The following is a 26,387-nucleotide window of genomic DNA, read 5'->3' on the forward strand; positions in this document are numbered from 1 at the left end:
ATTTTTTAAGTGCAGTTATAAACAAGCCTGTTAGAAACAGTAGTACAACCTGGGGTCATTCTGGATTAAGGAGAAACAATGGGGTTTCCAGATGGGAGAATGCAGAGCCTTCTGGGGGGGGCAGTGTGCGGAGGAAACAATGAACCAGAAGAGCTAGCAACAAAAGTCTAACTTCTAGTCTCAGTCTAACACTATCGTGCAATGGCCCCAGATAGGCTGAGGCCACCCTCTCAATGCCCCCACAATGGCAGGCCCCACATGTATGTGTACATGTCCTCAGCTAACCGAAGCTAGATTCTGAAAAAAAACAATTAGCCACCCCTCAACCCAAGGCCTAGAGCTTGATTACTCTATGAGAGTTAATTATCATTTGCCAGGAGTTAGTTTAAAAATGATCCCAGGGCCTAACTCTGACCAATGCGACTTGTGGAAAGCCTACTGAACGTTTAGGAAGAAGTGAGCCAAGAAGAGGGTTCAGCCTCTTGCAGTTGCCTAGCTTTTAAACTGCCACAGTGTGAGGCAGTGACTGAGAGCAGCCATGTCCAAGAAAGGCAGCTTAAGGCCGAGCTGCCATTGCTGGAACTGTAGGGCCTTCCAGCACCTCACCTCTGGGATTAACTAGCCAGGATGCAGACTGCTTATTATGCACAGTAATGCCTTTCCCTCTTGGGTTAAGCCATTTTATTTTGATATTCTGTTATTTGACACTAAAAGATTTGTAACCAATAAACCCACCCAGAGGAGTGCATAAATGTTTATCAAGTACTTTATTAACTTCCTTTTAAAAAATTACACCCACAACCCAAATTATAATGTGTCATACCCCATCGGAAACACTGCTGTACCTGACTCTTTGGGAAATAAAAACAACTTCAGAAAAAAAAAAAAAACCTAAATATACGGAAGAATTCTGGGGGGGTGGGGCTTGCCATTTTAACTTGCAAATGAGACAAGACAGAGTGCTAACAACAGAACCTTGTGATAGTTTAGGAAGAAACACATCCTTGATAATGTACACCTGCCACAAACTTCCAAAACGAAACTCTGGTGCCTGTTAGTACAGAGCAGTCCATTTCCACCACAGCATAATCAAATCACCACTGCACATGCATCTGTGTGCATACATGAGAGGGCAGGGAGTACTCTGCTCAGCACCCATATGCATCTGTGTGCATACATGAGAGGGCAGGGAGTACTCTGCTCAGTACCCATATGCATCTGTGTGCATACATGAGAGGGCAGGGAGTACTCTGCTCAGTACCCACATGCATTTGTGTGCATACATGAGAGGGCAGGGAGTACTCTGCTCAGTACCCATATGCATCTGTGTGCATACATGAGAGGGCAGGGGAGTACTCTGCTCAGTACCCATATGCATCTGTGTGCATACATGAGAGGGCAGGGAGTACTCTGCTCAGTACCCATCAGACATATTCATTTCAGTAACTGTCACATTTGGAGGACATGCACAGTTACCCCCTTCAATGGCCCTTCCTGTCATTTCTCCAAATCAGGTGTTCAGGGACCTGTTCAGGGGACCAACAGGTAATGAGTTATTTATACAGCTGCCACTTTTCTAAATCAGTGCTGGCACCTAAGGATGACTTTAAAGGACTGAACCGCCCATGCCACTATACCTGTCAACTGCCCCTCTACAACCTCCACCCCTAAAATAGAGTGGATTAAGCTCCTTGTCATCTACATAAAATCAAAAGACCTTCTCCTTCCAAAGGATGCCTTCTACTTATAACTTAAAACCAATTCCAGTTTATGCTGATGACAACATTCACCCAGTGCACAGACAGCTAACAAGCTTTGAGAGAGGAAGGGGACTCAGAGGAGCTGTAATTGACTGATGGGAGTTTGCAGCACAAAATCAGGTGGCCAGAAATCTTTGATTCTGCCTGTATTTTCCTACCTACCTCCTACTAATTTGAGTTTCTTTCAGAAGAGAGAGAAGAGAGGAGAGGAGAAAGAGGGAGGAAGAAAAGGGGAACAGAAAGGTTGGAGAAGGTGGACAGGGTAGGCAGGAGAGAGATACATAGAGAAAGAGAGACAGAGACAGACAGAGATAGAGGGAGAGAGATGCAAGACAAAGAGATGCATATAGCCCTTGAGAAAGCAACACAACACAGTTCCCATGTTCTTTCAGCAGACACCTAGCTAGATTTCCCTTGTTAACTGCTGAGCAATAAATGGTACCCTCTCGTCTTTTGTTTCAAGCACCTGAAGAAAACTACAGTTGTTTTCAGAGCCCTTTATGTCAGTCATGGCTGCTGCTCTCCTGTTTACTCTTCCATCCACCCATCTCATTTCCAGCACTTGAGAGTCTACCAAGCTTTCTTCTACCAATACTTTGTGTAACCACCAGGCAAAACGTCCCCAATACGCTAGGTGCTCACTCGATGCTACATGAGCTACCATGGGCTGCTCCTAGTCAGCAGTGGCCCAGCACAAATCCTGAGCTCTAGGTGGCACAGGCTGTTCCAGTAGGCCATCACGACTTCTCCCCCTGCCTCCGCCCCTGGATATTTATCTAGGGTCAAATTGTTGCTCGAACAACCTGCTCCATAACTTCTCCATCATACAATAAGTGATAAACTTTGTGTGTTTTTTCCCCTCAATAACCCCATGAATAGCATTCGCACAACGCTGAGACTTAAAACCTCTATAATCAAAGTATCACTGTAAGTAGCTTTCTACAAGAACTTAATCCCAACTGAGAGGCCCTTGCCCATTTCTGTGGATGTGATAAAGATGGCAGCTCTGCCAACATGGAAAAGACAGCATTTGGCATTCATTTTTGACTAAGAAACCACTTTTTAAAATAGGTTTTTCTAAGGGTAATATTTATTAACTGTTGAATGAGGCAAATACTTACATTTCCCATACCGAATTAAAAATTCCTTAAAATGTAGCAAAATGAGGTTCCAACCAAATAAAGCACCCCCCACCCCATCCTGATTTCCCACTCAACTTGTCCTATGATTGCTACAGCGACATCCTAAGTACACCAGGCAATGCAAGCAGCATTGCTGATTTGCAGGTGAGTGTCGTGTGATAAAGACAACCAAGCCTTCCAGAATCATCTGAACAGACATAATTTGCCACTTCAAGAATTTCAAGAATCTGTTTCTGGCTGGAATATGTCAGAAACCTTGGAGGAACCAAAAGAAACAGAAATCCTACAGATTCTGAAGGGGGAAAAGAGAGTTGATTGATTTCTTTTTTTAACCTATGAACAAAATATTTTTTAAAAAAATTCAAGCTGGGGGGAACACCCAGTAAGTAATTCACTTTATCCTCTGTAATTCAAGAAAGGAGAAAGTAAATCACAGGGCCTATTCTTCCTTTCCACTGCTGCTGAGCTCCCTGATGGCGTCCCCTGGAGACATGATTGCTTGGTCTACAGTCAGCTGATCAGGCCTGAGTTGCAGGAAAGACAAATGCAGCATGAGCTTCCTGGCACTGGACTGCAAGCAAACACTTCTGCCACACTACCACCAAAGCTCACACCCCAAGAAGCTCACTTATATCCTTTTAGTTAAAATTTGCCATAAAGCAGATTAATTACCACAATCACTTTTAACCACAGGGAAACCCCGTGAGCAAGCCAACAAACAAACATTATCAATTTTAGCAGCTTTGGAAGACAAAGTCTGTTCTCTAGTCACAGTGCCTTTATTTTGATTTTTGAAAACTCTTTACCAAAAGCTATGCACAGCTATAGATAATATCAATACTTGTTTTTTTATTATTATTATTTAAGATAATAGCTCAGGCTGTAGGGATGGCTCAGTGGTTAAAAGCACATATATGTTCTCTCTCTTGTAGAAGACCCAGGCTCAGTTGCCACAACCTCCTATAATTCCAGTTTCAGGGAATTCCAACACCTTCTGGCCTCTGAAGGCACCTGTACTGGTGCACATGATGTACATAAACACTTATGTGTGTGTGCGCGCACACACACACACACACACACACACACACACACACACACACACACACACACTGGAATAAAGGCAAATATCTTGAAGCCCAAGGCAGATCTACATGGTTAAAATTTATCTTATCTTTGTCATCAAAATAATGAGCTAATATTTTGCTTTGAGGGAGACACATTTGCTATTTGTATTATCTTGCCAATCTTTCAGTTGGTTTGTTTTCCATTTTCCCCTCCCAACCCACCAGTTGCTGTTGTTGGAAGTGGGTGAGATACGGAGAAGACAGTCCAACAAAGTCTGATTACTGTCATTTTTGGAAACCAGCAAGCCATAGAAGAAAATGGACCACAGGTATTCACACACATTAGACTTCCAGAAAGACAATGGACTTTCTCTGGAAGATAAGACAGACAAAAGAAAAGGTGGGCTGAGGGATCGAGGGCACCGATGATCTGAGGTGACAGCTTGCTTGGCAGAGATCCCAGTATCATCAATCTGCAATGAGAATCTGACAGCCAGTCATTACAGGCTGATAAGCTGGAGTCTGGGGCCCTGTGGGTGTTCACAAGGATGGAATGGAGTCTGTTCTTGGTCCTGTTGAGAAAACCCTGAGACCTGCCTCCATTCCATCCTTGGGATCCATCACTCCTTGGAACCTCATGATTAGCAGTAACACAGGGAGTCTTTGTGATCCCAGATGCTCCTCCAACAAAAGCTGATGTTGCACAGCAATCAAGAACACTGGCAATTATGAGCAGTCCGCCTGATGAAGTTGGAGGACATTTTTTTTTTTTTTTTTGAGCTTTGAAGAAGAAAAATCAGTAGCTAAAGGGGGAGAAAAAAAAAAAACCATCACAGCAACTCGGGTGTAATTGAATGTGAACTTTCTATGATATGGCAAAAAAAAAAAAAAGTTTCCATTTTTTCCCCTCAAGGCCATTGCTAAATGTTATCCACAGGACATAGTAAATGAAAATGTCAGTGGTTCTGGAAAGTTTGATCACAAACCACTTAAAGCACCGTTGACTCGTGTTTCTAAATGACTTTTCAAAAATATTGCTGGTGTACAAACAGGCAAGAATGGAACAAGTCACTTCTTTTGATGACAGAGTAGCCAGAACTTAATTCCTGTTCCAGATAAGCTCCATGAGTGTGGGTGACAGAATGTGTTCAAAGAGAAGATCATACTTGGGCATGCTCAGCCTCTACACGCCACGGGACAAGATAAAACTACAAATCTAGTCATTAAGAGTTGGGCAGGATGAAGTAGCAGTTGTTTAATCAAAAGGGCTCATTTAATATTGTGCCTAATGTCAGAACTGATGTGGAAATAAAATGCATCTCCTCTCCTCTGCACAAGATAAATATGTGTGCTATAACAGAACACTGGAGAGAGCATGCATACATTTCAGCCAGTGAGCAAGCCTCCCCTTCTGCCCAGAGGAGAGGAGTAGCCTAACCAGTGAGCATCCAGAGAAGAGAAGAGAGGAGTGACCTAACCAGTGAGCATCCAGAGAAGCAGGCTTTAAAGTATGTTTGTGGGGAGGCATTAGGTCTCAAGCAAAATGTCTACTTATACCATTTTAATATCACCCCCCTCAAAATTTGCTTTTGTCTTTGCTTTGTGAGCACATACTAACACAGCCCTTGCACACAATTTTAAATGAAGAAGAAAAATTATGTCTAGATGAGCATCAGAGTAGTACATTCTCAAAAACATCCCGGGCACCACTTGTCTGGAGACAAAAAGAAAATCTTGTTTTAAGATTGTGTGTGTGTGTGTGTGTGTGTGTGTGTGTGTGTGTGTGTGTGTAAGAGTTTATGTGCCCACAGACATGAGTACAGGTGCCTTCAGAGGCCAGAGAGTGATGTATCCCCTGAAACTGGAGTTACACACACACACACACACACCCCAGTTCCTTTGGGGCTGTAGATATAAAAGGCTGCAAGTAACCTGACATGGTTGCTGGAAAATGAACTTGAGTCCTCTGAAAGAGCAGCATGCTCTTGACCACTCTTCTTTTTTAAATTGGATATTTTCTTTATTTACATTTCAAATGTTATCCCCTTTCCCTGTTTCCCTCCCTCCCGAAACCCCCCCCCCATCACATCCTCCCTCCCCCTGCTTCTATGAGGGTGTTCCTCCACCCACCCACTCCCACCTCCCTGCCCTCAATTCCCCTACACTGGGGCATCTATCAAGCCTTCATAGGACCAAGGACCTCTCCTTCCACTGATGCATGACAAGGCCATCCTCTGCTACATATGCAGCTGGAGCCATGTATACTCCTTTGTTGATGGCTTAGTCCCTGGGAGTTCTGGGAGGGGGGAGGGTTAGTTGATATTGTTGTTCTTCCCATGGGGTTGTAAACCCCTTCAACTCCTTCAGTCCTTTCTCTAACTCCTCTATTATGGACCCCTTGCTCAGTCCAGTGGTTGGCTGCTAACATCCTCCTCTGTCTTCATAAGGTTCTGGCAGGGCCTCTCACTCTTAATCACACCCATAGACTCCCTAAAACAGAAGCATCCACATACCAACAGTGTTGAAGGCAAGGTCTGCAACAATCTGCACCCTCCTGGGCCAAGGAGAAAGAATGCTGGCCTTTCAGCTTCCCTAGATAGATCTGCCCTTGGTAGATAATTATTCCCACACAGACGATACTTTAGTCTACAAATGAGCTGAAGAAAATCATCAATCTATTTCTGTGTCAGGTAGAACTTGGTGGGTCCTGTACAGACTATTAATTTTGTGGTGAATAAGCAACAGGAGGAGCAGATAAATCATTAGCACAAAGCAGAACAGGCCTAGTAAATTCCTTCCAGATCTTTCTCTCTCTCTCCTTTTCACACAGAGAACAAAATGACAGAGTATTTATGTACCACTCACTATTTCTGATATCTCTGTTTATCTCATTAGACTGCTTCAAAGACCATTAGGATGTATTTTTACTTCAAGTCTCAATGCAATCTCCATTCATTTTCACAAGTTAATGTTACATACATAGAGTCATAACTTCACAGCTCTGAAATCCTGTCATTTTTAATTTCATAAAAGCAAAATACTACTTTAAATTTCATTTTGTTTATTGTAGGCAGAATACAAGACTAAAATTAGATTTGCATGTTCAAAGTGCATATAGTTGAAAAGTAATGTTGATTGTTCTTAATAAGAACTCATAATGAAAATAATTTTACATTAAAGCTAATAGCTAAGATTTCCAATAGAGTCCTGTGACTACTTCTAACTCACACCTGATGTCTCCAAAGTTCTACATAATGCAGCCAAGGGTCTCACCAACATTTATTTATTAAAGTAAATGCTCCTAGGCACTGAAAGAAAGCATAGAAAACATTTCAGAAGGACCCGCGTCCCACTGCCCTTCCAGCTCGCCATGCACTTGGACAGGATATCAGGTCCCCACAAGGCTTGACACTCCATCACACTACAGAGAATACAGATTCTCTGTCATTTCCTCACTAGCGCTATCAGCTCTCCCAAAGTGCTCTCCACTCTAGTCAGGTAATCTCCCCCACCTACTAAGAGTAGCTTCTGCGTAATGCACTAGAAAATACAAACTGCTCCTTGAAATGTACGCTTGAGAAGGAAGGGCTTTGTCCATTCTGTGCAGCTCTCAGTGTGTCTTCTATGTCAAGACGATGCCTGATGCTTCATCTTCTATTTCTTGAGTAAATAAATGCATGATGATTAAATGAAGGTAGAACCTATCTTTAGGTCACTTTCTATTTTCTGAGACCTTACATAGATCATGCCAAGTCCAGTGGCCTAACCTAATCAAAGAATTTTTATACAGAACGGCTTCTTTCAAGCCTCCTGCATTCCCAGCAGCACAGAGGAGCCTGAAGCCCAGAGCATTAAGTCCATTCTGTTCAAGTGCCTACTTGGCTTGCTCAACTATTCCACACCTCTCATTTGATTAGGTAGAAGTGACTCATTTGCATATTCTCAGAGCTAGTCCTTTGACCGAGAAAGCTTTCTTGGAGCCAAAAAAGCAGAGACCAGCTGGAGAGACAGCTCAGTGTTTAAGAGCACTGACTGCTTTTCCAGAGAGCCAGGGTTCGATTCCAAGCCCCTATACAATGGCTCATACCATCAGTAACTCCAGTTCCAGGGGATCCAATCCCTCTTCTGCTCCCTTCCCCCACAGCTATGCACATTGTACACAGACTTATATGCAGGCAAAACAGTCATACACATAAAATGATCTTTTTTTAAAAAAAAAAAAAAGTCAGGACTACAAGAACGCACAGCAAAAGTAACTTAGAACGAGACACAGGGGAACCCTCAATACATTCCAAAATCTTCTAATTTTACCTTCCACACATAAGCTTTCATTTTTAATTGAATTGGAAAGTAAATTAAAGAAGTATACTGTAGACTATTTTAAAGTATTTGATAAGATTTCCTGTTAGATTAGAATTATATTTAAACACGAATCCTGTGCACCCCAACCCCCGCTAAAATAAATCCATGTGCTTAATGCAATGCTCAGAGACGCACATCTGTAGAACTGACCGGATCACTGATAGATTCAAAACTTGATGGTGTTATTTCAAGGAAGTTGGAGGAATTGGCTCAACCAGGGTGTACTCTCCTGTGCTTTGAAAGGCCGTGCCCTTCCCCGAGGCCTCCTCTTACTCTCAGCTTCCCAGCCTCCACAAGGTGAGTAGCTTTCCACCGTGGTGTTTCGGCTTCCCTGAGTTACTAAATGCAACAGAACTAGCCAACTGTGGACAGAAATTATGAGCCGAAAACATGCTCCAAAAGTAAGTTGGTTTTCTCCGGTATTTTGTCACAGCAAGAAAAGATTGATGAACACACCAAGTAAGCAAGATGGCAAGACAGAGAGTGTTCAGAAAGGGAGAGGTTGAATGCCAGAGAAACACTGTTCAAACTGTTGGGGAATAGCTCATTGTGGGCCTAGAAAAGCAGCACAGGGTTATAGTCCTGGTCTTTAAAATGCTTACCAATAACTTTACCTCAGGCTGGGGATGGAGTTTAGCTAGTAGAGCACTTGTCTAGCATGCCCTGGATTTGATCCCCAGCACTGCATAAACCAGGTGCGCAGAAGTAATCCCAGCATCCAGGAAGTGAAGCCTGAAAGACTCAAGGCAGAAGTTCAAGGTCACTCAGTTCAAGGTCTCTAAGGTTCTGCCACTTAGTGAGTTGGTGGCCAGCCTGGGATACATGTGACCTCATATCCAGAAGGAAGGGAGGGAGGGAGGGGAGAAGGAAAGAAGAATAGAGGAAAAGAAATGAACCACTCTTGTTGAAGGTTCTGCTTGGAGGTCCAACCTAAACTGTCTAAAGAATAAACTAGATAAATATGAATTAGAATCATAAAAGGAGACAAAAATAACCACAAACAAACAAACAAACAAAACAACAACAACAATAAAAACAATTTAATTTTTCTCCCAAATCTCTGTATCATTGAGATGGATGCTTCTCTTTTTGTGTGGTTTCTCTTGGATAGATTAATACTAGAGAGTTGGGCTGGAGAGATGGCTCAGTGGTTAAGAACACTGACTACTCTTCCGAAGGTTCTGAGTTCAAATCCCAGCAACCACATGGTGGCTCACAACCATCTGTAATGAGAGCTGACGCCCTCTTCTGGTGTGTCTGAAGACAACTACAGTGTACTTATATATAATAACAAATAGATCTTAAAAAAAGAGTTATTTATAAAAAAAAATACTATAGAGTTTACATACATCATTTCCAAACCAATCTGTCCTGTGTGGTTTTCTTTAATCCTGAGCAATATTGAGTCTCCAGAAACAGGACATCCTAACACTTTTCTATGCTGCCCTTTCTGCAACCTTCATCTGCATCCCACCTTTGTCCTCTATGACCACAGGTTGAAAAGCTTGGCTTATTTTTGTCTCAAACATTCACTAAATGAGAAAAAAAAGTTCACTAAACATACCAGAGAGTTTATAAGCTACATTGTGACTCCTGTCTAATCTCCCATCTGAGTCAACTTGTCAATGATTAAAATTTCTAAATGATTATAAGACTCATAAGGTAATTCAGAGAGGAAAGTAGAAAGTAGACCCTGAGCCTCCAGTTAAACAGATGTTTTAGGTGCACGTGCTGACAGTTTCTAGTGTTTTATGCTAGGAAAGTCAGGTCACAGCCATTTGATGTCAGGTGCCAAAACAACAGTAACAATGTTTCCTAATATAGATGCCTGAACCATCTGCTGGAGACAGGTAAATATGTACAGTTTTGCTTTTCCATATTATTCACAGAATCAGAATTTTAATAAAATTTCCATGTCCCTACATTTCCCAGAGGTGAAAGAGACCCAGAAGAGATACTCATGCAGCCTAAAGTGGGTTAGTAGCAAACTGCTGTTGGAAGGACCAGAGGCACTTCCGGCCTTTTCCTCAACAAGGAATCGATCCTGTCATGACCGGTGCCATCCTCTGCTCCGAGCTCCTCACCTCCTAACACTATCATCCGAGCTCCTCACCTCCTAACACTACCATCCGAGCTCCTCACCTCCTAACACTATCAGCTCATTAGCTTCCCAGGAATCTAAATTCACATTGTTGTTATTAAAACAATGATACATCTCAGATCTAGCCAGTTCTCCAAAGAACAGTCAGCCCTCATAGGCAGAGACAACAAAACCAAAGGCCAAGTAAGTTTGAACAATTGTGGGAGAAAACACGCTGGGGCTTAGTAACAGATGCAGTAGGGGGACCCTGTCTTCTGACAGGCCAGAAAGCCCCAGTGTACTCCACAAAGGATGAGCTGGCAACTATCAATAGTAAATATGTGAGGCAATTTTTTTTCATCTAAAAGATACATTCATGACCAGAACACTGTAATTCATCTAATTAGCATGAGTTCTGTTGTACAGGTACTGTATTGGGTGGCCATCTGTCAGAAACTGTAGCAGGGTTAGAACCGTGGATTGAAAGGTTGGATTCACCAACCTCTGATAACAGTCTCCATCTCCTAAGATCATTTGATTCTGGACACCTCAGCTAGCCTGCACATTTCCATAAGTATCCTGAAGTATCCCTGTGGGAGTTCTCCTGCTGTGGGCTAGACTCTGCTCTGCTGTTTCAGACACTACACTCTATCCAAATTGCATGCAGTGAAATACTCTAGGCACAGGGGAATGAGTGTGTGTGTGTGTGTGTGTGTGTGTGTGTGTGTAAAATGCAATTCTGCCATTTCCAAAGACAGACTACACTGCTTACTTTCAAAATTGCCTTGCCTAAATGAGCATTCCAGAACTGAGCCTCCACAATCGGCTTTTACAGTTTGTTCGTGTGTGACGACGCTACTATCAGGATTAATTATGCAGTGTCTTCATGAGGAGAAATCAGATTGGGATGCAAGTTGGAACAGAAAAGAAAAAGCTTTACTTCCCAAAGGAAGATTACTGTATCCGATTGCCCCCCAAATTGCTGGAGTCCTTCCATATACAGACAGATTTGGATGGTAGTCCCCAGCTGGGCTAGCCATGGGAAGGAGGAAATTGACATGTTTGAGAAATGAAGACTATGCCAACGAGCAAGATGGGGAAGGCCAGCACAGTATTAACCCCCTCCTTTCACAGTAGTTCCACGGCAAGCTGTAATTCAATTTACATCTGTTCGCTTGCTTCTAAATATTTTCAGATGGACTGACCTCTGACTTCCTTTTGGGAACAGTGAGTCGAAGGAAAAGAAGTTTATTTGTTTTTCTTTCAGGGAACAAAAATTCTGTTAAGGTTTGAGCTTTAGAAGTTAAAGGAAGCTCTACAAAAGAGGATTACAAAAAAATATACAAACTACTTGATTACATACATAAGGTAGGTGTTACCTAGATTCCAGAAGAGCAAACCGATGCTCTACCAACGCAAAGCCCAATAACATAACAATAAAGACAACCTACGATGTGTCACAACCACACGAGCTTGACAGGTAGACTCTTTGAGCGCAAGTCTACTTTCAAGGACTTGGCCCTTGGCTCTCCTCAGAGGCTACCTAGACCCTGAGGAGTGTGGGCATCAGGAAGGATGAATAATGAATAAAGAGTAGTAAGGCAGGTGTCTTTACTAGTGAATTGGGGAATAAGACGTCCAGTTCAAAAAGATCCTGAACTTGGAGTGTTTGGAGGACAGACCTTCGCTCCCCAGGAATCCTCCAGGCTGGAATGCCCACCTCAACCAGCTCAATCCATTAGCTCTTTCCCTGTTCTGAGGTTTACACCTTGTCTCTTCCAGAGGACATGTCTCAAAGGAAAATGCAACTTGAGGGAAGGATCCTAGTTGAGAAAGATCAGTCTTTGTGGCTGTCACCCTCCCTGGGAACACCGTCAAGAAAATCCACATCGACATCCCAAGTCAGCCAGGTGCACGGGCGGAGAAGGACGGGAGGAGAGTAGGGAAGAGAAAGAGACAGCGGTGAGGGGTAAAACGGAGTCCAGGAAAATGGTAAAAGAAGGATAGCATGAAAGAGCAAGAAAAGGGAGAAAGAAGAGTAGCTGGGGAAGGAAAGCAGGAAAGCAGCCTGGAAGGGTGAAAAATGCGCGGGGCAACGGAGCGCAGCGACTGGAGAGGCGACCGCGGGGACCCGCGCGCCCCTGGGATGCCCGGGCTGTGTTCCGCGCGCGGACGCAGGGACGCGGGGCGCGCCCGCCGCTCACCTTTCAGGATGAGGGAGTCGATGTCCCGGTCGATGCCCAGGAAGTAGCACTTCCTCCAGAGGCCCGAGTAGGTGGCGAACAGCGGCCGGCCACACTCGGCGTCCAACCCACCGAGCCCCAGAAGCGAGCGCCAGGACTCAGGGTCTGAGCGCCCGGGGCCGCCGGGGAGCAGCCGGCGCCCCAGGGGAGGCGAGTCCCGCAGCGGCAGGTGCGACAGCGGCATCAGGCGGTTCTTCTGATCCGGGGGGTCGGCGCCCGCGCGGCTGCGCTCGCAGCTCTCCTTGTGGCGCCGGGGGTCGGTCTCGTACCAGTGATCGGTGAAGATGGCCGTGACGAGCAGCCCCAGGGAGCAAAGGCTGAGGCCGAGGCTTAGCGCCGTGACGAGCGCCCGTGGCTCCATGGCTTCCCGGCCAGCAGCAGCCGCCGGTGGGCTCGCCGCCGCCGCCGCCAGACACAATGCACTTGGCCTCGGAGCTCCGCCGAGCGCCCTCCCTCCCCGCCACCTGCCCCGCACTCTCCCTCCCACGGCCGCCCGCCCGCCTCACTCCCCTGCGGGAGTCTCCTCCCGCTCGGCCCCGCGCCCTCCCTCCCGCGGTGCTCTCACTTTCCCGCGGCCCTCCCCCCAAGCTGGCTCCCCGCACTCCACAGCCCACCCCCTACCCCAGCCGAGCACGCCCCTCGTCCTTCTCCCTGCTTCCAGCTCCCGTGGTCAGTCCCCTCTCTCCAGCCCCCTCTCCCTGCTTTCACCTCTGCTCTCCATCCTCCCTTTGCTCTCTTCCGTCCCTTTTCTCTTAACCCCGTCCGTTCCTACTTTCCCTGTACTTTTCTTCAACTCTTCCAGATGCTCTTAACCCACTCCTGCGGGCCTTTGTGGCCCTGGCTCCTTCTGCCTTTATATACCTTCAGTCCTACCCTCTCACCACCTACCCATGCACACACCGCGGTCCTCTGTCCCTCCCACAACCTTACAAGACATCCACCAACATCAGGCAGGATCTTGCCTCTTGTCCAAGTTGATTTTGATCACTGTCTCTGTTTTGCCTCTAGGAGCAAATCCCATCCTTGAACGCGGGTGGTTTTGATTCCTTAGACTCTGATCTAGAGCAGCCAGCCTCTTTTCTAGACTTCTGAAGGATCCAATCTCAGAGACCTTGGCAGCTAGCTCTGTAGACCTGCTTTCCCTCTCTCAGGCTCATGACAGCCTGGAACCTTTCTCTCTGCTCCAGCCCTTCTTCTGCAAGATGCCCAGTGTCCCTGGAGCTACAGAATCACAGTCAGAGATAATAGCCGCCCACTTCATTTCTGCCGGTTCTGAGATAGACTTCTATTTCTTGGGCTGTCTCCACGCCTGAGTGACTGATGTTCTCCTGGATCAATATGGCCTTGCAGTGGCACCTGCTCTGCCAAGTGAATGTTGCCTTTGAATAAAGCAAGCCCCCCAGTGATAAATCAAAGTAATGATTTTCTCCTGGGCTAGTTTTTCTGGTGGTCATCAAGGGTCAACAACAAACCAGTGTTTCTACACCAGTCAACATCTGAGGCTTGCTGCTTTTCTGGGGCTTTCTGAAGTCACAGATGTTCACTCTAAAAATGGCAGGCAGGATCTTTCTAAAAGAGGAATCCTTCGGACCAAGGTACAGAGTGAATGATGCACATATATAGTCTACAAGGTAAGGTGCAATACACCCTTGGGGCCATGTCAGAGGCAGAAAACCATGCTGTACCAGCCCAGGACGGCTATCACTATTCTCTGACGCTATGAAATATTAATGATTCAAGAGATTATGAGGCATTCATTAGATACTAAATGTCATTACTCCGTGCTTTAATGGACTTATTAATTAGTGCCCCATATCCATTGGTATCAAGATGGTTTATCTGCCTCCTATAGAAAGGCATCTGTAAAGGTGGCACAAGATGCTGCTGCGATCTATTTCCATTGCTGCTTGTGCTCAACATCTTCAGGGTTATTTTTTCTGCGGAAAGGCATGTAACTCTTCCGAGCTATTCGATTCACAGAAAGATCCCTTAAGCAAATCTTGGTCATATCAGACCCCCATGTCCGTTTCTGCTGACCTGACAATGTGAATTATTGCTTGGATTTTCTCACAGCTTCAGCAAGAACTGTGGTGAGCTCTGGGTCTAATTAAGGAAGACAAAGAATTACAATTTTAGTGTTCTTCTCACAATCAGCTTTCCCTTAACAGGAAACACTAAACCCAGCAGAGGCAGCTTTATCAGGATTTATACGGAAATGATGGGTCTTGGAAGGTTTCCTTTATTTATATTCTATAATATGCATAAGATTATAGATCTTTCCAGATATACAGAGCCCCTTTAACTGTGAGTCCAACTGGCATCTGAAATTAACGTAGGGTGCTGTGTCATATACAGATACATGTGGCAATTTCTCAAGATAGTTATTATAAACCTGGAGAGTCTTAAAGGTTGCCTCCTGTTTAGTTGTCTTCATCCCTTTATCATGTCCTCACCTGATGTACTACAAGACACAAATACTCAGCTACATTTCATAGTCACATGATTATCATCACAGTAACTCTGTCCTAAAGTGAGAAAAGGCAGCAGAAACCCTTTTCAGTCACTGCTATGTGACTTAAAAGAACATAGTGTCCTGCCTATAGAACATGGTGTTCTACCTATGTGGAACTCTTTGATCATATCCTTCTTAGAAACCAGCATCATCCTTGGAGTTCATTTACGTCTCTGTTTAAAATCAACCTCAGCACATAATCTAAAGGTTATTCAATGATGGATTGCCTTTGACAGTATTTCATAAAAAATGTCACACATTACAAATATGGGCCAGCAGTGTGTAATGAGAGTGCTGCCTCTGCTGGTTCTGCATTATCGGCGTCGGAGAAAACTGACATGTGATGTGTATACTGGCTTTGCTACAGCGACTGCACATCGCTTCATCCACGTTTTCAGCATTCCTCTGTTGGAGATTTCCAGTGATGAATTGTCACCCACCAACCACAGCTGCTCCGGAGCTAGGAATGCACAGATGAGAAAACTGTTCCCATGTTCATGCTGCTCCCAGTCTGGTGGCAAGTAGGGAAAAGCATGCACAGAACCAGAGGCAAGGGCTGTCGCAGAAATATAAACAGAGTGTTGTGGGAAGGCAGACCAACTGCTTGGGGAGCAGGGAGTCAGGTGGGCTGAGGACAGACATTTGACTTAGTTCTCCAAAGATAGATTCAGTTTTGCCAAGGAAAAAATACCAGCGATACTAGCATCCCATTCAGGTTATGATTCTTCAATTTTATGTTTGTCTAGTACATTTGGAAATTTCAGTGTTTATGGACACTGTAAAACAAATATTTTTCCACGTCTTTAAGTCATCTAGCCTGACTACTCTAATGGCTTCATACACGGCTCAGCATTAGCAGGGTTGGAACCGCAAAATTTTCAAGCATTGCTTGCTTCACTTGCCTAAAACTCATCTTTGCTATCTCCAGACCAAATACCCCAGTGCATCCCTCACTAAGCAGCCCTGTTGTGAAGGGGCAGAGAGAAATCTGGAGAATTTCCACCTGGAACATCACTGTATTGAACTCAACACGTCCAAACCTCAAGCTCGTCTTTCCCTACGTTGTGTCTGCCCTGCCTCCAATCTCTTTTTCTCTGCTGTTGACAATCAGCAGAGCCTCTCAAATTCGACATTTCAGAATTTCCCAAATCATGCTGCTTTTTCCTTTGAAGTGTCATGTACACCCATCCCTCTGGGTCTTTTCCAGTAGCCATGGCTGTGCCTCTAGCGGTCCTGCTTCCAGACTGGCATGGCACTGCTCTCCTTGGTCCCCAGGATTTCAGGACCAGCTCTTTCTATAGTCACCACAGATACTGTTGGCACTATGTTCTTCTTAATGTCCCCTTCCTCCTGTCACCTTACATGCCCTACTCTTTAGGTTAGGAGAATAATTCACTGAATTTCCCTAGAGCTTTGTTACTTTGTTACTGTTAAGTATTCCCATAGCATTCCCCAACTGATATATTGGCCATTTTTAAATATTAGAAAACAGAACACTTTTGCTTTTCTCAAACACACTTACTATAATATGTGAGTGCCAAACTTTGATCATATTTATCATTAGAGTCTTTGCATAAATATTTCCTTATAAAAAGGTCTACACCACACACACACACACACACACACACACACACACACACACACCTCTATGTATCCCAGAGCTATGACACTATGACAATGATTTATTGACACATCAGTGCTAAGCTAACATTGCTGGTCATAAATATTCTAAGAGACCTTTGCCTTTCTGTAATAGTGCCAAGGTTCTAAGTTCCACCATTCCTTATTTTGAACACGTGGATTAAGCCTATGTTATTTAACCAAAACTAGGAACTAACTCATGAAAAGTGAGGCTTCCTTTTTCCTGGTAATATCACACATTTTTTTCCAGTACTTAATGTAAGGATGTAGTCAATTATGTTGTTGATCTACAATATGTCGTTTCTAAAAATACTTGAGATATCTTCTCTAAGTTTTTCTCTGGAAGCAATGTTATTTTAACTCAAGATATATTAAGCACTTCCAATGTCAGTCTTGGTGCTAGGTCTCACTGGATTCTGCCACTGTGAAGGAAACATGGTCCACACATGCCCTAGGAAGCTTTAAGTTTCTAGAGGAGGAAAACAGAAGTGTAAGAAGCAATGGAAAGCTTGGACAAATGATGTCACAGGGGCACAAACATCTCAGAGGAAGACCTAGTCTAGAGACAGAAGTTTCCACTCTGAAAAATGTGGCAACAACACCATCTCAGGCTCTTCGAAGAAAAGAAGTCATTTTTTCTGTCAGTGAAGTCCAGGGCAAACCCAAAGGTATATTTTTAGAAGCAGCACCCACAACGTGGTGCTCTTCTGGATCCCACACATGTGGAAAATCATCCTGACAGTGCCATTTTGTCACAGACTAGATGCCTGAAACCACAAAATACCACAAAAGCCCTGAAATAGATGGTGCCTGATAAGTTTCTCATCTCACTGACACACCACAGAATGTCACCATTCTTTTACACATTCCTGGATTAAGCTGTTTCCTTTTTGGATCCTTTAAGCACATATGGTAGGGGAAAAATGTTCAAAGGAACCCATAACCATGTTAAGTCCCACTCAAAGTGTGATGTGCTGGCAGATGGCGGCTCATTAATTGCCATACCTAACTGCACCCCCCCCACCTTGTCTGTGTTTGCAGATACTAGGGTTCGATTCTGTGCTCTTGGGTGATATTTGATAACCAAGGTCAAACTGAATGTAGCTAAGATGTCCATTGCCTCCAATTCACAACCACCTGTGAGGCTGCCTTGATGGATGAAAGAGCCAGACTTAGCAAATGACTACCCATTTTCTCAGACTTAAACCTTCTTTCACAGTTGTATCTGTACAAAGAACCCAGGACCTGGGAAATGCACATAGGTGCTTGGGTCAAAACAGCCGGCCTAAGAGACTCAGTGCTGTCGAAGCTAAGAGACTCAGTGCTGTCGAACTATGAAGTGCAAGGCAGGTGGTTACCCATCTTCTCAGATACATAGTTCTGAACAACTAGGCTATAAATGTCTACTTCACATAGTCATCATATCCTTCCCACTTCCTTCCCTCCCCTGTGTCTATTATAGTAAGGACATCTAATGTAGATGTCATGGATGCAAATGGCTAAATATTTTGTTAGTGACGCATGTCCATGTCGTTATTTACATTCAAATAAAAGAAGCAACCTATTATCTTCACTTATTCAAAACTATTTGCAGAATTCCTATACAGGGAGAGAGTCTTCCAGGGAGACAGTACATCGTCCTCACGAAGGCCCTGAGGCAGGAAAGAGCTTTGTACAGAGAAGGAACTAAAAACTGGGTGTTGTGGCTGGGGAATAGTTGATGAAAGATGAAGGAATGGGAGTTAACTCAAGTATGAAATGGCACTGCCTCATTGGTCAAGTTCAACCGTACATAGAGCTTGGACTTGAATCAAAAGAAAATCTTTAAGGAGTTTTAAGCAGGGAAAGGGCACAAACTGATTCATGTTTGTAAATGTCACTCATTTACATGAATGCTGCATGAAATTGGCTGGATGCAGGGGATGGCCAGTATCAGGCAGGACAACCAGTCAGGGGCAATGGTCTAGTCAAGGTAGGCACCATTGGCACATGGGCCAAGGAAGCAGCAGCTGAAACAGGGAAATGGGTGGAGGTCAAATTCACAGAATCACTGTGAGCGCAGGTGACAGAGACCAAAAACCAAGCTCCACTCAACATTTTCAGTGTGAGCCAGGAGCTCTAAGGGGAAGACCAGAGGAGAAAAGCATTTAGAGAGAGTAGCAGAGGAATGTTTTAGACATGTTGACTTTGAGATGGCACTTAGCCCAGTGGAAAAGGCAGTTGGATGTGTGGATTTAAGACTAAGAGAAGCAGCCTGGCTGAGGTTGTAGCTTAATGGTAGAATGTTTTCTTGATGTGGGCAAGGTCCTGGGTGTGTTCCCAAGCAGAGGAAGTAGGGGGAGTTTAGAGTAGAGATTTAAATTAGCGATATCAACATATAGGCACAAATTGCATATTGATGGCTAAATTCATAAGGCTAGATGATACTGCTCAAGAGAAGTATGGCATTAAAAAGCTGAGAGGTTGGAGTCAAGACCCTGAGACCCTGGAAAATACAGAGCTTCATTAGAGGAGAAGACTCCAAGCCTCTGGCTCCTTGCCTGTGAAGTGGGGATAAGAATGGGGTCCTCCTTCTGGATGAGAGCAGAATCTGAAGAAGACAAAGCACTCAGGCAATGGGTGTGAAGCTGATGCACAGCAAGTGCTCAACATAATCGACGGCTCTTGTCACCACGCTTGTCATTTATCTGCAACAACAAGCTCTGGAGACTGCTCATTTTTGCCGGCCATAATCCTGTGGTCAGAACATTATCCTTCCAAGGATTGGACCCTAATGAAAAGCACAAAGGCCTGGTTTAAAGCCCCCAAAACATAAATTGCCCATAGTATCAATGAGATGATATGCATCCAAACTAGGAGGAACCATTACGCTCTTTCAGTAGCCTATTTGTTATGGGCCCCAAAAAGGCGGGTTAATGTGGTTTTGTGAACAGCAGAAATGAGACGCTGAGGCCTGATAAGGTGTTTTCACCTTCCCAAGTCTTAATACAGTGGATGAGCTGGAAAGGCCTGTGTGCGAAATGACTGCCCACAGCTGCTGCATCTTCCAGGCACAAATCATACCATATGGGTAAGTGTGTCAGGACTATTTCTTTCTTGAATAAGGACTAGAGAAGCTCTCAGAGGACAAGGGGACATTAAGTCAGCCTTGAACAGCACCTGTGTAAGAAGAGAGAAAAAACTACCCTCCTCTTTCATTTATTTACTTACTTATTCACTTTACATCCTGACCACTGCCACACCTCCCAGTCACCACCTCCCACAATCCTTCCTTCCATTACCCTCTCCCCTCCTCCTCTGATTGAGTGAGATATGTTCTCTCCCTCCTCCTTTAAGAAGGGCATGAGAAAGGGCAAGGATATCTCCCAGAAGGCAGAAGGTACCAAGTCATGAGGAACATAAACACCACCAGCATGAGCTGGGTCAACATTCCTGATTCTCATGGCCAAGATCTGGAGACAAAGATTGAGTCAAATTCAAATCGACAGGATCCCATAAGCATTTGTCTCCACCTGTGAGAGCAAGGTCACACCCTGGACAGCTCTATTTTTGTCTTCAATTCTTGTTTTGGATAAATCCCTTGAAAAATTGAGCAAGTCCAGGTATTCACTAGCTTGGATGTGAACAGCTATCAACAGCTGGATGCTCAGAAGAATAGCTCAGGGTGTGGTCTATTCAGCACAGCACTCAGGGTGCCAGGATTTCAGCAGGCACTGCTGAGTGTGAGCACTGGCTGCACATAGTACTTGGAGAACCATGCGATCCTCCTGGAAGGAGTCACTGGGCTTGGCAGCCCTTGGCACATGATCCTCATGGTCACACCTGAGCCCCTGTAATGAATGGGTACCACATGGCATTGATGGTCACTCAAGGAGAGACTGGAATGAAAGCTTGGGGACAAATTACCATTGCACCTTCAACTACAGGATGGAGACAGGCAGGACCTTGTCAGGGTCAGATTTATTAGGCTGATTAAAAAGGGGTAGGGGGGAACGCATCAGTGGCCAAAAAGGAGTCCAAGTAGGTGGCGTTGATGTATGAGCTTCATCTGCCTAATTTATTCGGTGTAGGCAACCTACTTGTGATGGAGAGCCTTGGATGATGTGAGTGGCAAGTCAGAGAGAAGGCTGGCAGTGAGGGAGATGTCTCTTAGTGTTTTCCAGCCAAGGCACCTCGTGCTTCAGGAACCCTGCGGAAACCCCAACTCCACAGAAAGTGCTTCTCTCCTAGAAACCCCCGCGTTTAGCCAGAAGAAATCCTTAAAGTTTCCACTGATGAAGTTTAGTCACAAATAGGAAAGGTTACTTTGGGGTATTCAGGAAAATTATTTAATTAGTCTATTTTTTCTCACCCAAGGAGGCCTGGCTGACTGGCCTCACCTTGGAATTTGTGGATAATTATTAGTTTTTCATATCTTACTTCGTGGCTTACAATTTTCTGTAGCAACCACCTTTCTCAACAAGCCTGAGCTTTCTTTTTTTCCCAATAAAATGAGAATTTAAAATGGTATTCATGGCTACATTAATTAGATTTATAGGGCTCATTTTTAGTGTAGCTTTAAATATCTTATAATTTAAAATAATTTTAAAATTTCAATATATTTTGACCATATTCTTCACTTCACCTGTCCTTCCAGATCCTCTCTCCCTCTTTACCCATCCAACTTTAAGTTCTTTTTCAAAGAGCAAATATAAACTGAATACAACAGAGCCCCTCAAAACCAAGAAAATAAGGCAAAACCATACCACAAAAGAAAAATTAAAGACCTGCCAAACCATAACCAAATAAAAGTACACATATAAAAAAATAATTGTGGAGTTCAGTTATATGTTGGTCAGCCGTCCTGAATGTGAGGCATGTGCTGGAATGGTTGATATACCCAGTGTTACTCTGTAGGAGAAAACTGACTTTCTCTCCCCTGCCCCTAGCAGGTATAAGTGACAGTTCAGTTGTTAATCTTTATGCTACCTTTTCATACATTCATTCATCCATTCAGTCATTCACTTCTTAATATAACAAAATAAAATACAATAAGATAAAACAAAACTATACATTAAAGTTGGACAAGACAAACCAACAGAAGGAAAAGAACCCAACAGAAGACGCAAGAGCCAGAGATCCACTTGTTTGCACACTCAGGAATCCCTTATAACACTAATCTGGAAGCTGCAGTGTACAGAGGGCCTGATGCAGAGCTACGCAGGCTGGGCTAATTTAAATGCACTAATTGGTAGCAGCAAAGGTAAACCAGATATGGAATCCTTAGGAGTTACTGGGGAAATCAACTTAGAATAGAGCCAGGATTGAGGTTAAGGCCACCTGTGATTTCTGGGACCTGGAAGGAGATTTGGAGAAGAAATGGTTCTTAAAACAGAGGCGAGCAACATGATAAAACCGAGTACTACAAGACCGAGGTATCTTAGCAATGATTGTCTGTCTGTAAAACTGTAAGACAGATAAAAGCCCATCCCAGATGCAACAGGCACAGGTCAGAGTAGTTGATGCAAACATTCTCTATCCTGATTCAGCATGGGCTTGGGTATTAATTAATTAATTTTTATTTATTTATTCATGTTTGGATTTTTGGCATAACACTTGATGCTGCCCAGGCTGGCCTTGAACTCACTATTGTCTGAAGATGAACTTGAAATCTTGATCCTCTGGCCTCTGCCTCCAAAGCACTGAGGTTATTGACACACACCACCACACTTGTCTTAGGTTTGACTATGTAAAGATCCTCTTGGTTTATGCTCAGTGGAATAGTTATTCCCATAACTTCTCTGATTTTGCTGATACCTTTCATCTGCTGTCATGGAGTTTTTATAGATTTATAGATAATACTCAGCATATATTGGTCTCATGCTATTTGACAGGGGCTGGTAATATTTTTATGTGTTTTTTTTCTCTTTAATCCTTTCCACAGCTTCTAGTCATAGTAGCAGCATTGTTGTTAGGATCCCAGTCTTCCCAGTAAGGAAACTGGAGAAGCAGAGCCACTGTTACAGTCTGCATGGTGGGACTTCAGCATCTGTCCTTGTACGGGCTGTTTGTTTAATTCCTAGGCAGGTGACAGGTTTTAGACCATGATAGAGGTAGCCTGTCAGATAGTGACAAGCCTGTGGTTTCTGGGGAGGTCTTGAAAGTAAAACCGAAAGGATTTCCAATGTGACAACAAAAGGGAAGGGTGACAGTAGAGTCAGCAGACAAAGCACGAGCTGCTGGAGGGAGGTGTAAGCTTGGACCACTTTAGGAGCTCAGACAGAGTGCACTAAGAGTTCTATTAGCTGAGAAGTACAGACAGTAAGCAAGCCATGGGATGTGCAAGCAAAGAGTTAAAGGAAGAAGTTCAGGTTAAAGATAGAAACTTGGAACCAAGAGAATCCAAATATAGATGAGGCTTCAACCATGAGACTGCATGACATCAGCCAGAGAGTAAGCCTTGACAGGAAAGGTCAAGGGCTGGGACGTGGAAAATCACCATCTATCGCAGTCTAGGGAAGCACAAGGAGCCGAAAGGACGTGGCCAAAGAGTTGCAAGAGTTCAGAGTCCCGGGAGCCAAAAGAAGCAAGTATTTCAGACAGGAGGGATTCATCAGCCACCAAAGTCAGCGAGTGACTGTGTGACTCACTGAACTAGACAAGAGGGAGACTTCACTGTGGGTCTTGGCTATACAGATGTCACCAGAAACCTCACTGTAAGAGTTTCAATGGTGCTAGGGTGTGAGCTTGACTGGAGTAGATCCGAGGAAGAATAAGAAGAGGAAGGAAACATGAACAGAGTGTTTTGTTCAGGAGAGTAATGAGTGGGGAGGGGGTGATGTGGAAATAAGCTACAGTATGTTCTGATGAGGCATGGCCTGCGTGTGCTCACTAACAGAAATAATTAATGAGGAAAATAAAACACAAAAGAAACGGAGGCTTTTGTAGATTTTTCTTGGTTTTGTTTTTTGTCTTTGCCTTTGTCTTGTTTTGTTCTGTTTTGTTTTAAGCTGGGCAAAGTTGGTATGTTGATAGCAGTAAAGACCCGCGCCAGGTGTTTCCAGGTTCTTGGCCTGAAATCAAAGCCCGTACAGATTCCAAAACAGTGAGGAGATTTCATTCAAGAGAAGCAACAGAACAGAATATACTGAAGAGAACAGTGGGCCGCATTTATGAAGATGCTCAAGGCTCCAAGTACTGTTTGGGGCCTCTTTTGTAGGATACACAAGAAGAGGGGCCTTTGGTGCTAGAGGTGTAAGCAAGTGATTCTCTATCTTGACTGTCAGTTTGGATTACATCAACACTTGCTCCCTGGGGATGATTCTTTCCTTAATCTGATGTTAAGATGTACACGTTATCATTGGTATTAGGCACCAATAGGTATTAGATAGCTAATAGAAGATTTTCCTTAAAAGTTTACTAAAAGACACAGTTTTGCCTTGTACTCCAATCCAGTCTGTTCTAGGTCTGCTCCCATACCCTCCATATTCAGAGGTATGTATACATAGTACTTACAGGTAGTAGTGCTTCATACACTATTAGAAGATGGGTGTGCATAGCCCAAACCAAACACGTTGCTGGTTGCTAGTCTGTTCCCTAATCTCTCATCTCACATATGCAAGCAAGAAGGAAAAGGATCTGCTAGATAAACGGAAAGACTGTCATAGGTGTGTACAGCATTGTCACCTATAGGAATGGTCACCAGAGCTCAGGACACAGCAGAAGGAGCAGGGAGATGAGTAACTGTGATAATTTGTCATTGCAGAACTTCTTTACTAATCGGTATAATTGGTATTTCTCAGGCGACGGTATGTGTCAAGAGGATGGGGAAACCTTGGGCAGAGGTGTCCATAGATGTGCTGCTGGGCCACAGGTGAATGGGAGCACTTTGGTGGTGAGGAAAACCATTTCATTCATGGTGAGTGGGCACCGTGGTCCAGCAAGGATGCAGGACATTTGGAGAAGAATCTTGGGTAAAACAGCAACAAGTTGATTCAGAACACAGGGTCTTTAAAATGCCATCAAGATATTAAGGAATGGGAGAAAGAGCTGCTGCACCATCCATGGAAAAAGAAAGGTGATGATTACTGTAGCCGTGGTGACAAAGAAAATGAGAACCACACACCCAGAATCTGTGTATGAGTAAGAAGACTCATAAGGACAGCACAGAAGTTAAAGAAGAGATGACACAGACATTGTGACTAAGTAAACAACACTGGTAAGTCAAAAGGGAAAGGAGTCAGGTAAATGCTGAAGATCTGATGCTTAGGCCAAGGCAGCTAAAGCAATGACAGAGCTCTCTTGACTGGAAGTTATGTAAATAGGTAGGCAAACAAGCCAGGCAGCAGAACAGCTAACAAGACTGAGGCCCTGGCTAGTATTGATAAGGGGCAGAATGATGTCTATGCAGAAATGTTCACTGGATGGTGTCCATGAGAGACAGAAGTGGTGGAAGAACAAGAAGTCAGAAGTGAGGAGTCAGGAAAGCCCCGGGAACCACAGGTGCGGGACTTTAAGGTGAACTGAAAGAATTGCAGGGATGCTTCCTCAGTAGCCAGTGGAAAAGAGACTAAAACAGACATTAAGCCTTTGGATTCTGAGGGGTAAATAAAATGTGAGGAAAAATATAGGTAGCACGTGTTGATATATGTTTTTCGTTATTGGAAACTCCAGCAATGAAGGGAGAAGACTCATCATTCAGCTGCAAAGGAAAGGCTTTTTTGTAGATTTTTCTGTCTTGTTGTTTGTTTGTTTGTTTGTTTTCTTCAACATTTAGGACCAAAGCCAGGCTCTCCTGCTTTGAATATAAGTGTTCTATCACTGAGCTAAGTCTCATTCTCCCATGTATGTTTGAAAAATAGGCATAAAGAAAATTACACCAAGCTTATGGTATAGCAAATTAATCTTATAATTTGAATAAACAAAAATTAAGACATTGCTAGTATTATTATTGCTTGCCTATAAACTGATTTGATGTTAAATCAATCAGACAGCTTAAAAAAAAATATCTATGGGTCTGGGCTGGTGCCCTGAACAGACCTTAGGGGCAAGCTCTGCAGCCAGTCTGAAAACACCCAGAGGAAGCTCCACTCCCAGGCACTCTAACATGCCCAGGATCAGAGATGAGAAGGACACAAAATCTGTCCCAATACTGGGAGTAACTGGGACCAGCAGGACCCAGGTACACAGGAACTCCACCAGCCCAGTGGCTCCGGTTTCTTCCCGTCTGTCTGGGCTAGTGTCCTGAGAAGACCTTGGGCGCAAACTCCACAGCCAGTCCCAAAACACCAAGAGGAAGCTCCACTCCCAGGAGCTCTAACAAGCCCAGAATCACAGGATCCCAGAATCACAGGATCACAGAGACAGCTTGACTCTGAGGAGTTCTGACACAACTAGGATCACAGGAAGGACAGGCTCCAGTCAGATTTAGCAAGGGCAGGTAGCACTAAAGATAACCAGATGGTGCGGGACAAGCATAAGAATATAAGCAACACAAACCAAGGTTACTTGGCATCATCAGAACTCAATACTCCCATCATAGCAAGTCCTGGACACACTATCACACTGGAAAAGCAAGATTCAGATATAAAATCACTTCTCATGA

The 26,387-nt window shown here is 44.1% G+C and overlaps 1 protein-coding gene across 1 annotated transcript in view; it reads right to left on the reverse strand.

Annotated features, from left to right (window-relative positions):
* Positions 1-13,115, reverse strand: part of Tmem178a (transmembrane protein 178A) — a 59,379-nt gene extending 46,264 nt beyond the window's left edge. Inside the window, exon 1 of the mRNA XM_031356749.1 lies at positions 12,613-13,115. Within this exon, the coding sequence (XP_031212609.1) occupies positions 12,613-13,012 (400 nt within the window). The 5' untranslated portion in view covers positions 13,013-13,115. The remainder of the gene's footprint in view (positions 1-12,612) is intronic.
* Positions 13,116-26,387: the final 13,272 nt, after the last annotated feature.

This window comes from Mastomys coucha, unplaced genomic scaffold (assembly GCF_008632895.1).
Source record: "Mastomys coucha isolate ucsf_1 unplaced genomic scaffold, UCSF_Mcou_1 pScaffold6, whole genome shotgun sequence".
Taxonomy (NCBI): Eukaryota; Metazoa; Chordata; class Mammalia; order Rodentia; family Muridae; genus Mastomys; species Mastomys coucha.